At 42.3% G+C, this 17831-nt stretch overlaps 1 protein-coding gene across 1 annotated transcript in view; it reads right to left on the bottom strand.

Moving 5' to 3' along the window:
* USH2A (usherin) overlaps positions 1–17831 on the bottom strand; it is a 395196-nt gene that overhangs the window by 2711 nt on the left and 374654 nt on the right. The window contains 6 exon segments of the mRNA XM_019612664.2: positions 1503–1747; positions 2959–3042; positions 4127–4303; positions 6188–6405; positions 7002–7240; positions 9429–9638. Coding sequence (XP_019468209.1) covers positions 1503–1747; positions 2959–3042; positions 4127–4303; positions 6188–6405; positions 7002–7240; positions 9429–9638 — 1173 coding nt within the window.

The following is a 17831-nucleotide window of genomic DNA, read 5'->3' as shown; positions in this document are numbered from 1 at the left end:
AGGGCAGGGTAAGGTGTAGCACAAGTGCAATCTGTTTCTTATACAAGGAAGTGAATTAACTGCAGCTCAGGTGGGGGAGATAGCAGATCAGGATACAGGAGAGTGGAGAACCAGCAGATAAACAGCATGATTTACTTCAGCTGGTCATCAGCATCAGCAATGCTCACTGCATGATCGCAGTAGCAACTGTAAAACAAGCAATTTTGGCACTTCAAAGTAGCTCTGTACTAAGTTCTTCAACTGGTGCACAGCACAATGTTGTGGTTCCCCCATCCCTCCCCTCCCCATTAGCTCTACAAGCTTTTGGAGAAAAAAAATGAAAAAAATAAAGGCTAGGAACCATGTAGGTATGCCAGGAGCAAGGACATCATAAGTCAAGGGGGATAACACAACATAACAGGCTGTAGAAGAAGTGGAATCAAAACCATAAGACCAATAAAAGAAGCTTGTTACGCTCTCAGCCTTCACCGGGAGAAGGGGCATGCTGAAAATCCCATTGTTTCCAAGAGCTGCTTTGTTGAGGCACAGATGCAGCTTCTTGGCACAGAGACAAAGAGGAACAGAATGCGTGAAGGATGCAAGAGTCACAGGAAAAAGAAGCAGAGAAGTGACAAGAATAGCCTCACAGCCTGTGCCTGGGAAGAAGTTCTAACTTTCAGTCTTATAAAATTTTTCACATTCCTCTGTCTCACTTTTTGCAAATGGTTAGGGTAGCACAACTACTCTGCTATGTGATGGAACATGTCCTTTATCTGGGTTGGTTTTTTTGTTTGTTTGTTTTAACAGAACTACAGATATCATAATAAAAATGACACTGAGCCGCCTTCCTTATCACTCCCCAGCAGCCTTCCTCCTGCCCTTTTGTGGTCCCAGTGTGACTTTACATGCACAGACACACATACGTTTTGTTAAGGTTCCTAGCTTCTCTCTAGTTGCACTCATTCTCCCCCGACCTTCCTGGCAGCTTGTCCTGTAGCATTCCAGCTGGGTTCTGTAACTAGAAACAGAGCCCATCCCTAAGCCCTGCTTTTGCAAGAGCAACTCATGGTTATCTGACAAAAGACTGTCAACTTGATCCTGGCTAATCTTTCACATACAGCTGGGACCGCGTGACTCCTCTGGGAGGCACATTTTCTTACCATTTCTCAAGATATGAAGCCATTTCCAGTTGTATTGCAGATGCCAGCTAACATCAGGTCTCATCAACGGCTCTGGATTTTCTGTGACTAAAGTTCTATTGTTTTTCTTAAAGAATTATCAGCATTTCAGGTCCAGAGATGTCAGGGCCTGCAGACCAGATGCCACAGCAATCTTTTTGAACCGAGTGCCTTCATCCTGGCTCTCTGTGCCTTCATAGGCACACCAGACAGTCCTTTTCCTACACTGAACAGCATTCAGTTGTGAAATAGGAGTGCAAAATGTCAAAGGACAAAGGAAATCTGTGAAGGACAGACAGAAGTATGACATAATGGATATGAGTAATTGTGTTTTGCCCAACCTACCGGATGAGTTTCACCTGTTGAATACACACTCATTGGCGATGTTCTTTTCTGGAGTGGAACTAAAGGAGGTCTGTCTCGTGCGTAGGGTTGCTTGTGCACTTTCCTTTGAAGAATTAAGGAGAGAAGAATAGCCAAGAGGATCAAACCTAGAACTACCATCAGAACTGCAAACCACAGCTCATTGTAGAATTTTACACTTTTGGACTCTGCTTTGTCCTTCTCTCCAGGTGTTGTCAAGATCAGACCTGTAAAAATCAAGAGGGATTAGGGGAGAAAGAGAATGTTATTTCAGAAAGTCATTTAACAATATGCTATCCCTTTCGCCTCTAATAAATTAGGCAGGAATTTAAGTCATTTTGTCGTCATGTGCTTATTTGCACTTACGTTCAAGGTGGCATAATGGTTCAATATGCTGGCGGGCTATAATAAAAAGCTTACTACCCTCAAGAGACCCTGCTTAAAGTTCCGGCATTGCTGCTCAGGCTGGAAATCACCACTGCAGCAGCAGCTCTCAAGAAAGGAGGCGGTGGAGGTGGAATTTGAGGGGGGGGAAAAAGAAAAAAAAAAAGGTTCTCCAAGTAACCTTGAAGAGTGGAAATGACTACAGTAATTTCAGAGAGGTACGGACAGAGGACATTTTCTACACGACAATGCCTGTAGCAGCATGCCTGCACAGTTAAAAAGAGCGTGAGGAAGACTGAACAAAAATGAATAATAAATTAATATAAAAGAAAACAACATGAAACACTTTATTCCTCCTTCCCCTGCCTGTTAGAAAAAACAGCCACGTGGCTGCTTTTGCACAACACAAGCAACAGAAATCTCTGTGACAGAATTCAGAATTGCTTGGTTATTTGGAATCCTACATGCGTATCGAGACACTTAGCTAAGGGATTTCCATCACCTTCGCTTCCAAGTCTCTACTGCAAGTTGCCTGTGGTGCTGATCCAATTTGTAGTAGATGCAGGGTGCACCCAGCAGTCAAAAAGAACAAATGAAGGTGATGGATATGGGAAAACTTCACAACGCTTTTACCATAGCCTTGTCTGAAATTTTGCAGGACCATAGTTGAGAGCATGAAGAGGTATATCGGGGAACTACAGTATAAAGAGTAATTGCAAAGACAAGGGTGATCTATTTTAAGACGCCAAACAAAATGCTAACACACAATAAATTAATTAAAAGCAAAGTCAGTTAGAAATAGTTTGAGCTAAAAGGAAATTTGAACATTTGAGTGGTAGGTATCTACTAGAGGGCAACAACTGAACTAGGATTTCATCACACTAAACCCATTACCTTTACAAAACAAGTAAAGGATCTATAAAGCAAATGTCCTGAGAAATCTCATGGCATGATCCCTCAGTCAGATTCCACTCTACCTAGCATGCACTGCATATCACATTTTTACCACAAACACAAAATCAGTAGGCAATAGGTAATTTCTTCATGTCATTACCAAGTCCATCGGCAGCGCTGTACTTGATGACTGGCGTCATGGCACTCCCTTCATCGGTGATGCATGTTACTTGAAACAGAAAAGCTAAGCAAAAAAGGAGAAATCAGAATTCTGTAGGTGTTGCTTTTTCACCACTATCCAACAGTAGAGATCGCTAGCTCAGAACAACCAAGCAAGCACAGCACATTACCAAACACAAGCTACCCGAGTTCAAGATTAGAGCCTCATAATCCCTTATACATGAGTATTCAATTCCTAAACCACTAGGTATGGCAGAACACATGATAAACATCACTATGACATTGCTACAAATTACGCTCCTCTTTCAACACTCAGTTCTCCCTTTTTCAATTGTATACAACTGGCAAATTTCAATTTATCCCATCACTGTGCCACAAATTCCTTAGGCCATTTGTTCAAAGCTGATAGAAACTTGTTAAAAACATTTGATTATTTAAAAAAGTATTAGCATCACAGTAGTATCCAGAAAAGTAAAAAGTAAGTGACAAATCCTTGTAACATACAAAGAAAAACCTCTTAAAAACAGAATCTCTCTTTCTTTTTTGTTTTCATTTTTCCTCTGTTGACATGATTAGTTTTCGTTTTAAACATTCCAAGTTTCTGAAAGAGAAACTGCATTTCAAAACAAGGCCAATTCCAAACGATACTGATATAGTCCTTAAAATACATATATATTATATTATATTATTAATATATATATTAAAAAAAAAAAGGCTGGAGCCTGTTTATTTTCATGCATTTTTTTTTTTTCTAGAGCACAGCCTCAAAGAACAGAATTGCAATACAGCTCCGAGATTTGGTAAAGCTCAGCCCTCACAATAAACTAAAGCAGGCTCACCCTAATAACCGTTTTACTCTGATAAAATGGTTATTAGTTCCAAGAATTTTTGTTTCAAGCATCTGCTTGGATGCAGTTCAATGAGTTTGGCTATAGTATTCTGCAAGTATTTAGATGGAGCACAACTTGCCAGAGCTGCTGCACAGACTCCCTTTCATTCCTCCATTTAGGAAGAAAAGCAGTAGCTCCTGTGCTCTTAGCATGAGACTTCCAGGGAGGCACATTCCTCAAATTTAGCAACGATATTAACACTATTAATTGAGCTCAACGTCTTTCAAAGGAAGATAGACATAGGAAATTGAAACTGACTTTTGTCAGATGTCTTCGGCAAATACAACTCGGTGTCAAAGCCACTGTAGATGCGTTGCCCACTCTCAGTTAATGCATACTCCTTCAGGCGTCCGTTCAGTACGAAAGTGCGACTCCAGTCTATGTAGATGGTAGATAAATTGCTAACAACTGAGAACGGAGCCATGTACCGAGGTGCTGCAAGAGAAGAAAACCCCATTTCTAGGCAACAAGCATGGCAGAATTACAGAGCAGAGAGAAACAGGCTCTGAATGATTTAAGCTCATTCACACGTGTTTTAGCTGTCTCATATTCATTAGTAGGAGCAGATAGACGGAGAAAAGAGAAAGTTTAGTAGCAAGCCAGCCCCTACACTGAGAAAGCAGAAATGTTTCATATCTTTAAAATAAAGTCCTAGATTTCTCCTCCTTTGCCTTCATGGTACAGCACTAAAACTGCACAGATTAAATCCCAACTCAGGGGGTGTCACAGAGAGAAACAGGAGGTTGTTCAAGTTGCAAGTTCATCTGCAGCACACCTACCTCTGGCAACCAAACTTGTTAAAGAAAGGACTCTTTTGCAAGCCTGGAGAGCCTGTACGTAGTACAAAAGCCAGAGCAGACAGAGAGAAAAGAAACAGAACTCACTTCAGGGAGGAAGTTTTCATCAGTTGGGCATAACAGCTTGCTGACAAATGACTCAATTTCAGTTTGAGGTGGTCCCTTCTTGTGACTCTGTCATTAAACCACATGCCCACCACGTGCTGGTTTGTTCACACGGAAGCTGCTTGTCCAGCTACGCTTCGCCTCTAATTGCCCACTTTCACTAAACCAAACCTTCCAGGCAAGAGGAAGGAGACTTTCAGAGTGATTCAGGAAATCCATGTGAAAGTTCAGCAAGGCAAGAAAGACTGACACATGAAGGCTGCAGACCCAGTGGGCAGGGGTTTGAAAATGGCTATTAAACAGTTTTGTTCTGTATGTCTCACCTATTTTCTCCATTTTAAAGTTCATCAATCACATTACAGTTTTCAGCCTGCAAAACAGCTTTAAAGACTTTTTTGTTTTTATAGTGGTCACATAGAAAATCTGGGTGGTCAAGAAAATCTGGGGCTACGTTACCCTAAATTTAGAGATAGAATCCATGCAACATAGCAGGTGATACATTTTTACTATCTACTCAGCAGAAGTATCTATTGATTTAAGTGGGATTTCTATAAAAAGGATTCTGAAATCCTAGCACCAGACTATGTGAGAAAAAGTTAAGATTCTCTTTGCCCTGTCCTGGCATGCTGAGGTGAAATGATCTCATCTGTTACAGAACGATTGGCTACAGCACTAGGGATCTTTTCAATAAAAGCTCATGCTAGACTACCAGAAATTCAGTTTTGATGGTAAAAATCTGTTCTGGCTGTAGGCACGAGTCCTGCACGTTTTTCTTCCATACACACCAGCTATAGGGAAAGGCAATGGCAGACAACCAGTTCTAAATCACGCAAAAAAGAGTGATGGTCACAATCCAGTCAAAGAAAGAAAGATTTGCTTACCCATCGCAAGGCTGCTGTGAGCCCCCTGGCCCCATCACACCATGGCAAGAACTGCTGCCCAGTGTCATACTCCCTCATTTTGTAGCTGATTTTAGTTTTAACTTTTTGTTTCATTTTTTGGGGGGGAGATAAAATACTCCAGAAGGAGAAATCTCCACATGGAGATCCTTCCCTCGTGGCAGTCAGCACTTAAATGAGGCTTAGGGAGAACCTGGTTCCACCCCTTCTAATCACACAGGCAAACTGCCTTCACCTGTGCTCCCAGGTCTGGCTGTGTACCTTCACCAGGTGCTCAATCATTGGTTCAGGCCACAAACCAAGTCCCACACAACACCACACAAATTTAAAGTAGTGCCTTGCTGTGGTTGGTTACTGATAAATTCTTCACGAGGATCCAAACGTTCAGATGAAACCTGTGGAAAACTTTAATGAACCAGGCAGAAGTGTGGCATGAATTAAGACAGGTTATTCTTGAAGAGAAACAACAGATCTCTGCCCCATGCAGCAGAAGCAGAAATTTCTGATCTCATACTCACGCTCCTTTTCTGTAGTGAAGCCAACCCACTCTGAGGCGCTGCTGCCCACGGAGTTGTAAGACACAACTCGCAGGTTGTAGGTTGTGTAAGGCTCGAGGTTCGATACGTTGGCACTCTGTCCATTTCCTGTATACTTCACCTCAGTTGGGCCAGGGCTGCAAGCTTTTACGGCCGGCTGCAGGTTCAGAGGACAAGCCACGTGCACATGGAGCTCATAGCTGAGAAGACAGTGAAGATTTAGATTAACTTTTATAACATAACACGATTGTTTCATCACAACCAACCAACCAACCAACCGTTTCATCTTGATCGCTGTATGTCTGGCTACCAGACAGGATACTGAATGTGATGCTAGTTTTTCTCCTGGAGACTTTGGCCCCAGCTGTGGTCTATGAAAAACTGTGGTTGTCAGTCACACTCATAATGAAACTACTGGTGCCTTAAAAGGCATCAACACTTCCGCACATCGGCTAGCGGCCTTACTAACCACAAGACACATCTGCCTCCTGCAGACAATTGATCTCACCACTCTCACTGTGCAACCACAGCTTTTAGACAATGACCTCCACTCCCAGCATTCTCTCCACCTTCATCAATCCCTATGTCCTGCTCATGGGAAAAGCAACCGGTTCACCTAAATGCTTCCTGGATGCTACTTAGGCCACATGAGATATCATCACCAACACCAGGAATAACGACTGTGGCTGTTCCAACCATCTAGAGCTCTCAGTCACATGATTACAATTTACATTCAGGAAGGTTGCTCTGCCACCACCTCTAGCTAGCTGAAATTTGGCTGGGTTGCAGCTCCCACCTGGTGACAATGCCATTGGGTGACTGAGGGGCGCTCCACTGGAAAGAGGCATTCCTGGAGGTCACGGCACGGATCTGTGGGGGTGGCTGCTCAGAGGGGGGAGCTGGCTGCGTGGTGATTTGGGCCGTGGGTCCTTTGCTGCAACAGTTGAAACAGGTGCAGGCCTCCACACCAATGGAGTACGTGGTAAAAGGTTTTAGCCCATGTATTGTCTGCTGGGTGGCAGTCCCTTCTGACAGCTGCAAAAAATTAAGAGGAAACTTGTCATACGTTCAAGCACCACAAGTACTAAATAAGAGTTATCAGGATAAATTAACTCCAAAAGACTATGGGCACAAGGTTCTGCACGTCCTTCAAGTCTGACATTAATGCAGCTGCTTTGCACTCGGACCTCTGCGGTTATTTTCCTCCCATTACAAAGTTAAAGGGCACTGTTCAAAGGAAAAGACCACGCCATCGGTGGCCTTACAGACCTCTTGAGTTGAGATGTAAACTCTGTATATCAACTTGTATATGTCATTCTCAGGGATAGAGAAACTGCAAACCTTTAAGGAGAAACACTGGGCTAAAAGGAACTGAAACAAAAATAAATGACTGTGGAAAATGAGTGCATGGTAAGTGTATTAGCAAGTGCCCATGGATATCTCAAAAGCTTCCTTGGCTTGGATACAGGAGACAGCACTTGGCAGAGTGATAGGCATGTGACTCTGAGCAGAGGGCCAACAGAGTGCTGCTCCACGCTGAAATGGCTATGGTGCCATGCAATCCTGCTTGATAGGCAACTCTTCTACATCTAGCATGGGAAAGTTCTGGCAAAGGAAACTTATTTCTAAACTGCTTGGAGGAACAGCTACTTCACCTCTTCGTTGTAGTCATTTACGGATACAGCTTTTAAACCAAAATAATCTACACCAGCAGGGGGCAAGATTTGTTTCCACATAGCACCATGTGACTCAGCACAGTACAGAAGAAAATAGGAAGGAATGAGTGAAGCAAGAAAAGAAAAGCATTTGGTATTGCCTAATGCCAGTGCTAGAGACAGCAGCATGGCAGGTGTGATGGGATGGAGATGGAACAGACACCAGGGAGATGAGCTAGCTGAATCAGACATGGACACTCCGATTGCACTGGGAGGTATAAATGCATAGAGGAATAAATCCGTAATATGCAACCAGTAGGCAGCTTAAACCTGTGGATGGGCTTGATGACCTGAGAAGGTATCTGCAACATTTCCAAACTGAGAAAGATCATACAAAGAAAAAAGTGTCAGTACTTGCCTTCTTGTGAAAACCAGAGAGATAATTACGGGCAAAAGTTATTCCAATATTTTGTACTGATTTGGTGGTAACTGCTCCAGACAACTTGCACAGCTCTTGATTTTCTTCACATCTCTGTTTTAAAACATTAATGAAACTCTGCAGGTTTCCTAGCTTAACTGTGTCCAATCACGCCTGGACACCTAATGGAATCAGTCTCAAGGGAAAATCACAGCTGTATGTCAACCCTATAAAAGCATCATCTGTGTTGGTGCAGTCTCCTCACATTTGTTGAGCTTTCTTGTGCAAACACAAAATAAATAGTATCAATCTGTTACTATAAACATATATGTAAGTCTACTCTTTCTTTCTTGCTTCCCATGTGCCCACCCTAGAAAACGGGAATCCACAAGCCAGACACAATCAAAACTGAGGAAACATTTGAGGATCACATGCAATCCTCCACAGTCTGGATTATGGGCTCTACGATGCAGCAATGTCCAAGCTAGAGATGAAAATGACTCCACATTTGAGGCTGGGAGCCCTCCATGGCACAGACACCAAAAGGAGGTATTGCCTAGAGAATTGGTTCACTGGGATTTGATTAAATAGCTAAGATTTGCACTGAAGATGTCACCATTAAGAACTTCTTTTAAGGTGATCTAGACTGAGACACCATTATCTTTTTACTTGCACTATTCTTTAGTGCTTTGCCATGCAATACTTCTTACCAATAAGATAGATTTTAAGGGTAACTCAGAGCATTTTCTTTGGAACTTCAAGCCTGTACGCTATCCAAAGCACACGACCACTTCCTCCTGGCTCCCGTTTCCACCTGCACCATTTGGACTGGCAGGAGCTGTCTGGAAGTATTTCATTTGGATGGTAAGCCATCCCCAAAACAACGCTGTGGATTCTCGTCACATTGTCACAGCACATTACCAAGTGAGAAAGATTTGAATGCTGAAGATAATTCCTTGAGAAGCACGTTTAGCTGAGTGAAAGTGTAGGACCCGCTTTGGCCAGAAGAGAGCATTGCAGAGCAGGCAACAAAGGGAGAGCAGGAGAGGAAGAATTTGCAACCAGCAGACAGTTACTAAGAACAAAACTGCTAATGCTAAAAAAACGCAAGTTAAAATGGAAGTATACAAACGATTTTGACAATACTTACCACCACCTCAGTCCCTCGAGTATCATTAGAAAACAGCCTGTAGATACTGACCACCCCGTTCGGCTTAAGAGGAGGGTTGATGTTCACTATGGCCACTGTAGATGCCACCGTGTGGAAGAGGGGAGCTGCCAGGCCCTCGGGAGGAGCAGGGCCTGTCCGGCAGCGTGTCCAGCCGCTCGGTGTCCGGCCCGCCGAGTTCACTGACCACACCTTCGGCATACAGAAACAGACTATCAATGAAGGACTCAAGCTCACAAAAACTCCACAGCTCTCTAGGATGCTACTGCAGCTTTAATTCTGCTAAGAAAGACACAGTATGACAGCCCCTGTGCAAAATGTCCCTTGTCTGCAGCCCAGTACCTGTACTGATCCAATGACTTCCTAACAGAAAAAAATTACGTGAAAAGTAGATTTCTTGTCTCAGGAAGTGTGTATTCACATAGCTCCTACTTACCGAAATTCCCAGCGCTGTCTTTGTTGTGCCATGCAAAGAGGATCAACGCTGATAACATTTTCAAACAAATGTGAACAAAAATACTGACATCCAGTCCTGCCATTTGTCTCCTTTCCTCTCAATTCCTTCACGTGTGCAAGCAGCCCCAGTGAGTTCAGCCTGCCACTGTCTGACATCTAATTATGTTCACCTTGACTGAATTGCACAAGACAAATTCTAGTTACTCTTAAAAGTTGACATTTTTACAGGGACATCTCTCTCTTAAAAATATTTCTGTAGCAATCATTTGGCAATGTTTTCAGTAACCCATAATATAAACAAAGCCCACTGAAAATTACGGTTAAATAAGCATCTCTCAGTTACTTCCACAACGACATTCACTTTACTGCCTGAGCACAAAGGCAACTGTTTCAATTCCAAGATTTCAAAATTTAGCAGCTTGAACAAGGCCTGATTAAAAGCCACATGTCTCTGTGAACTACACCTACTGGTTTTGTCAGCTTCCCAAAACCAGAGTGATCTGCAGACTACATAAAACTCAGCACTTATTAAACACAGTCTTCAACAAATCTGCATGAAAATTAAATTTTGCTTTCATCAAGGAGTGAATAAACATATGGAAGGATGTATAATCTTATTTATCAAAAACCATTTGTATAATTAAACACGAATATCATAAAAGGTTGCCTTAGGTCGTCATTTGCATGAGTAAGTAATTTGTAGAATGTCAGGTACAATAGACAGAATAGATGGATGCGTGAGTGTGTAGGGTTAAATTAGGCTCAATATTAGCCAACCACACAGTGATCAATCAGAATGATAGATCTAAATGGCAATACAAGAGGACTGTCTGAGCGATTTTTAGTAGAAGTATTCCTTAGTAAGCTTTCACGCCGAGCAATTCTAACAACAGTAAAACACGTTCTTATGTGATCTACTTCAGGAAGAAGTCCTGGGGAAGTGGCTGGTGGGACTGAGCCTTAAAAAAATAAGAGGTTTAGAAATTAGAGTTCTTCAAGATTGACCCTGGCATCTTTCCAGCTGGCAATATTAAGTTCCAAGACCACAGAACACTTCACAAGGGGCCCGGGAAAGGAAAAGGGCCAAAAACTACCTCAGAGGCTTTGAAGACTATGGTTCTGCCAACTACAAAACTGAAGTTACTGCCTCATTCCTTCAGTAACATATAATATCATCCAGTGAAACACTATATAAGTGCAGATGACACCCTACAATAAAAAGCTCTGCCAGAATACTTTCATTTTCAGTGAAATTGGTAATGTATCTCTGTTGTGAACTTTTCGTAAGTCAAACTCTGTTCACTTTACTGCAGTAGGTCAAACCCTCTATCTGAGTTAAGTCCCTGCTGCTACAAAGATTTGCCCACAGTAGCTCATTTCAAGGAGCATATTTCTTTGTGGAGAGAAAAAGCCACATATGGAAAAAGCAGCTCTGAGTGTGCCACTTGCCTCGACTCAGCACTGACCTTAGTTCTAAAGCTCCGGCTGCACACCAGGCTGCAGTCTTAATGAGCATAGAATGTGGCAGTGTTGGGCCTGAGCTGCAGGACCAGCTTCCACACTATAACTGATGGCCATGAACTACGGAGAGAGGCTGCCTGCATAGCACAGCAACCAGGCCTCGAAATGGGACCCCTTAGGAAGTTTGGAGAAGAAAGGGATGCAGCATAGCTCACTGAGAGCTGGTGGGAGGCATCTTCTTCCATCCTTCCCATATCATAGGTACCTAAGCCATGTCTTTCAGAAAACAAGCCTTATTTCTGATGACACCATCTCAGGACAAGGGAAAAGGGAATGCTGATCTGTTTTCACGTGACATCTGGGTGGCTGAAGACCTCTTCTCAGAGGGCAGTAATTTCATTTCAATCACACGCTCCAATGGATGCAATCAGTTCCACTGCCCTCCAGAGCGGAAGTGCCCAAGCGCACAACCCACCCCTGTCTGTGCACAGTGTGCACCCTTCAAGGCTGTTCCACTTTGTACAAACATAACAAAACCAAGATCAACTGGGCAGAGCAAGGGCAAGCGCAAGCAGACATGCTTTCCTAGCCAGGTCCATCTCCAGGGAAGGACACTGAGCCCATCCTCTGAGCATCACATTCCTCTGCAAAAAGAGGTCAAGATGCATCTCGGCCTGTCTGACAGTCATGGTCTCAGAGTACCAGTGAGGGAAACTTAGCGACTCAGCCGTGCCAAGACATATTTCCAGCAGAATATCTTCAGCTGTGCAAAACTCACAGTGGCTTTGGAAAACACTGTGAGAGCTCAACAGGACTTCAGAGGATCTAAATTCTGGATTTACACTGACATAATCCTGACTCCCCTGACTCCTCCTGCTTCTGCTTAATCATCTGTAAAAAGAATGGATGGCTATAAAAATTTTTCCCTATGAGAATCGTCATTCAAGTAAACTCTGGCCTGTGTTTGGAGATCCAGAGTTGTAAGTGCACAGAAATGGCTGCAGATGGAAACGTTCATGTTCAGTCATTTCAGTGCATGAAGAAATCAGACAGCAAGGTAACAGAAGCGGCAATGAGAAGCACCTGCTAAAATCAGAGGTTTGATTTGGTCACGGCTCCTCAGAAAATCACCGCAAAAAGGGCATGGATAACTGAAAGCCTGGCTAAGATGAAATTCCATGCTTTAGACTTTTGTAATAAGTTTTATTTTGGCACACAAAAAGAGTCCTTTTAAGGCATGACATAATCAGCACAGAAAATATTTATTGCATCCACATAGAAATGTAAACAGCTTAATAGGCATCATTTGCTGTTCAGAATGGCAGAAGATTCTAAAAGCTACCTCAGAGCACAGATCTCATGTAGGCAGGAATGTACTGAATGACAAAACAGCAGAAAGGCATCAAACACTTCTTATAACCTGACCTTCTGAATATACTGCTTTCAAAAGCATTAACTATGACATCATGGTGCATGGCTCTGCACTCTGCCAAAAGATGTATGGCTTTTAATGGCTACTTTCCCTCAAAAAAAAGCAGGAGAGGTCTCCAAAATCAGCTACACTACATGAGATATTTTTTTAAACTCTTTATAAATTTGCTGGCCTCTGGATCACATTAGATTATGAGGTGGAACCAGAGAGGAGCCTGTATATCTAGAGGACTAGAGAAGTCTACTTACAGATAACTAAGCTTATCATCACCAATGACCGTGCGTGGATCTCAGCTCTTGCATGAGACTGTTGTTCAGGCATTGCTCAAAATGATCACAGGACAACCTGAAGGCTCACTGGCCCAGCAAGAAGGGGCAAGAGGTAGGAGAACAGGAAGGAAAGTGCTGAGAAATTGGCCACAGCCTGAGAGCACTTGTTCAAGCTCAGTAAAGCTGAATAGCAACTTTCCCCATACAGGGTAGTAAAATTACAATGGCTCAAAGATAGAGATGCCTTGAGCGGGTGTCGTCTTCACCTCTGAGCAACACAGGCCCGAGGTCCTCACCTGGCCAAGCTGTATTGTAAACTGAAAAAGTCATTTTTTTCTTTTATCAAATCGAGATCATATGTGAAAGTATCTACTTCATACAGGAGGGAATGGAGGGAAGCAGCTGGACCACCACTAAAGCTGAAGAAAAGCATCAGAAGAAGACAAGCAAGCAGGCAAGCACTAAGTTTCTCTGTGATGAAAAGGGACAGTGAAGAAGCTACCAAAATGAAGTACACAAATGTAACCCCCTCAAAGGACAAATATAGTCTGTGATTGAGGCAGAAAAAATGCATTGTGTTACCAAAAATTCACCCAGTGATTAAAGTGATCTTTTGATCGTGACTCCAATTACACAAACAAGCATAAACACAAGCTGACTGAGCAGAGGTCTGGCAGAGGACGGCATGTGTAATGCCTGCCAGCTCACACCGCTCACATCTCACACCTGGTCCCAGCAGTGACAGATATTCCCCCTGTAAGCACAGGGGCCAACCAGGAAGCTCCCACCGCTCCTGCAAAGTGAGCGTAAGAAACTCTCTGAGAGGACCCGTTCTCCTTCACCTCTACTGAAGTATAGCAAGGAAGCTACAGGCAGAAGGGTGGGCTGTCTGGTGGAAGTTTGCCTGTCTGGAGGCAGAAGTCTTGAGCTCCTGCTGAATTCCTAGGACAGGCAGATCCAGCATCCTCCACTTTGCACAGAGACCAGGTGACAATCGCCCTCCTCCAAAAGTTCACTGTTAACTAGCAGTGACTGCAGGCTCCCACCAAGCCCTTCAGGCACTGTACATCAGACCACACTGAAGTTAACGTGCTTCTGTGAGGGGCAAGACCTCAGCTGTCTGCTCGAGGGGAATTCAAGGACAACACAACTGACTGCTGGTCCTTCCAAGAAGGATTCAGCACTAGCACCACTCTGCATATGCCAGGAGAGATGAGCAGTAGCAGAGCTGAACTGATACGACTCCTCCGTTTCTACAGTTGATTCCTGGAGGTGCAAACACACAGCGCTACTTTGAGACTGTTTTCTTCACCAAGACCTGTTCATTTATAGCCCTATGACTATATAAACACAGGGTTTTCCCAGTGTAGCTTTTTTCCAAGATTGTAAGATATTTTAGAGATGTGTAAGATATGATATCAGTAAGTTTCAGAAACACAGCACCAAATTTTAGTTATGCTTGAACAGCGTTCCACAAGAAAATTGAAACCTATAATCTTGGCTAGTTAAATAAAATTAGAGAAACCCAGAGATGCTCTCTGCCACCGTCATTTGCAGCACTCTTCACAAATCTTTCTTCTCGTCAGACCTGATCGACGTGCAGTCTAGGTAATTTGGGATTCCTAATGCAACGTCAGCACAACTTAAAGCACAAACCCTGCCTACAGAAGTCTAGCATCCAACATTAAAATAATGTATTCATTCTGGGCACTGCAGTGTCAGGAAGGTATGAGCAAAGCAGAAAGTTTCGAAAGTGGTTGCAATCTGGTAGGAATAGAGCAAAGGCAATAGAAAAAAGGTATCACATCCACTCATGTTCAGCGATACAAAGAGGTAGTAAACAAAAGAGTGTTTTCTGATTGCCCATCCTGAAATCTATTCTCTTACCTATTTAGCACTCAGTCAGCATACTTAGGGAGGCCATAAACATATAATGGGCTGGACTGTAGGTCCAGGCTTCTAGCATTGCGATAATTTGAACCTCTTAACATTGCTATTCATCTTCACTATTCAAATCTTTATATCTAATAAAAGTATTAAACCCATTCTAAGGAGGTGAAAGAGAAAGACAAAGATTACAGGCAAACAGTTTGGGACTTGCATAACATTACCATATTCTAAAGGATGCTCATTTCATATAACATAGTATAACACCCGTAATTAATGAGAGATGTAAGCAAGTTTAACTCTAAAAGGTAGAAAATTAAATAATTTGTTTCCTATGGGTATATAATGAGATAGTTGCCGCATTCCCATGAGAGAGATAAGCAGATATTAAAAGGTCTTTCCAATACCTGTAATAGCTAAGGGCAACAGCTAATTCAATAGATTCGATCAAAATCACCACTCCTTTCTCCGCTTCTGATTTATTACTTTGGCTGTAATTAGTCATCACTCATTTTAGTTTGCTTTTCAGCAGTCATAAATTATGCCTCATAAATAAAAAGATACAATCAAGGAAATCATATCAAGTCATCTACTGCCCTGGAATATATTTTCCTGCGATACTCACACTAATGTCTTTTTAAAGGATAGCTTGCCATGGTTTTGAATAGATCAGAATAGCAACGTACTGGGAAAAGTCCCACAAGTGTGGTGTCGTAACTGTCTCACCAGTAAATCTGGAAGCCAAAAACATTTTGTTTAATGAACAAAAATAACGTTTGCTTCATCAGTACATTGTTTCACACTTAAATTTAGGATACTGTTGGCAACAGAAACATGGTGCCAGAAGAGGGGCTTTTTAAAAGAAATTGCATGGTTTCAAGTAGAACTTCTATTGTGTGCCCTACTGTACGAGGGCAAAGGAAGCATCTAGTTCAGCAAAAGAGTATTTAGAGTACATATCACCTTTAAAGCATTGAAAGAATATAGCTGTGCTTGCTTTACTTTTCAGAAGATTTTCTCTTGCAAGAAAACCCCCTCTTTCAAACAAAGGGGATAGCAAGCAGAGAGTCCAAGAAGGAAACGTCTTTGATTTTGTCACTGTTTTGTGGTGTATCTTTCTCTCAGTGTGACAAGCAGAAATATTGAATTAAAATGAAGAAAAGAAGGCAAAAGCTCAGGGATATTACAAATGGGTGACTACCCATTACTGGTTAGTAATGAACCTGCTTCACCCCATTTTAAGCTGTAAAAGTCACTCAGTTGTTAGTCAGTAACTAAGCAGCACAAACTGGACCTCAGCCACCAGTTTGATGGACAGGCTGGTAACCGAGTGCCATTCTTGTCATCTCTGAAAGTGACCTAGACAACTGACATTTTCTGTGCTCCACGCAGTTGGTCCTGCCATAATCTCCATGACTTTTCACTCATTTTTCTTTCTGTAAATCTCCAAAGTCAGAAATACGATTTGTTTCCCCTTTGATAGTTCTGAGAGTCCAAGATAGAGTGCCCAAAATGTATTTCCCCTGGCATATCTTGGAATCTTCCCTTGGTCTTTCATCACTTGGCAGAAGTATTTGGACTGTGAGAAGCACACTACTTAAGGAAGGACGCTGTGAGAGGCAAGACACCTGCTGCAGTGCACCAGACAGTCCTACCAAAGAATAAAAAGGCAATAATAAAACCTTCTGAAAAGTTCTACTCCAACCTTTTGCTTGCTCAGTGGTTTCAGAGAGGAAATAAGGACATGTTATACACACCAGGAAGACATTAAGCCATTAATTTAAAGAAGCACTCCAAGTACACAATTAAGTGCAATTGTGGAAGAGTGACATTGCACTTGCATGGAAATTGCACCAAACCCCAGCACCACCTTTTTGCAGATCAGTACTGTGTGTCAAAAGGGCCTACCAGTAGCTAAGAAAAATGGGTACTGTACACCATTCTCAGCAGCTCTTGAGAAAAGCTGAAATATTTTGTTTCAGAAATTCTATAGAAATGAAGAAACTCATTAGGTCTCATGAAGTTTGTTTAAATAAGGACTTTTTGAGGGAATCATGCAACACAGCTGAGGAATTAGGCAGTATTTCAAGAAATGCCTAAGAGGCCAAATGCTACAAAGAATGCAAGTATCTATTGATTAGACCTACAGATAAAATTTCAAAGATCTCAGTAATTATTTCCGAGTACAGGACAGTAGGCATCTTAATGCTTCTTAAAGTGCACTGAAATCTAGTAGACATTAATACGCTCACACAGATCTGGCCCACGAAGAATAAAAATGCTCAAGTTCCTTGAACAATTGTGACCTTAGCATTTACGGGGCACAGTCCTTTTGACCAGCATGAGCTTCAAAATCACGTCTTCATTTTTGGAAGTGCAACTTTTGCATCTAGACTAGTTTTAAGCAAGCTTTAAATATTCAGCTGAAGTTTCCAGCAAAAGAAAAAAAAAAAACTTCCAAAACCCTCACCTCAGATCCGAAGAAGCTACCAGGTTCATTGAACTAAACCTCAATACCTCCAAAAATGCTGGAGAGGGTCCCATCCCATCATTGGACTTTGATTTTATCTGCATTCTGCTGGAGGAAATTCAGTTGCATTTAAAGTTTTATGTCCAGCAAACAAGCCTCAAACGCAGAGACAGCAGAATCAATATTCAGTTTAAGTGAAATATAAATCTGGGTTTCATCAGCATAATAGCAAAAGTCAAGCCCTATACTTATGAATAACTTGTCTCACAGACAAGATATAAATTGTCAACAATGGAGAAGCTTAGAATAGATCCCAGAGGACTGCTGCAAGTGACACGAGGAGAAAACAAACACGTGCATGCAAAAACCTCTCATAGTGAAATAAATGGCCATCAGTGGAGAGATAAAAA

The sequence above is a fragment of the Meleagris gallopavo genome, chromosome 2 (genome assembly GCF_000146605.3).
Source record: "Meleagris gallopavo isolate NT-WF06-2002-E0010 breed Aviagen turkey brand Nicholas breeding stock chromosome 2, Turkey_5.1, whole genome shotgun sequence".
In the NCBI taxonomy this organism is placed as follows: Eukaryota; Metazoa; Chordata; class Aves; order Galliformes; family Phasianidae; genus Meleagris; species Meleagris gallopavo.
This window is presented reverse-complemented; position numbering and strand designations above follow the sequence as displayed.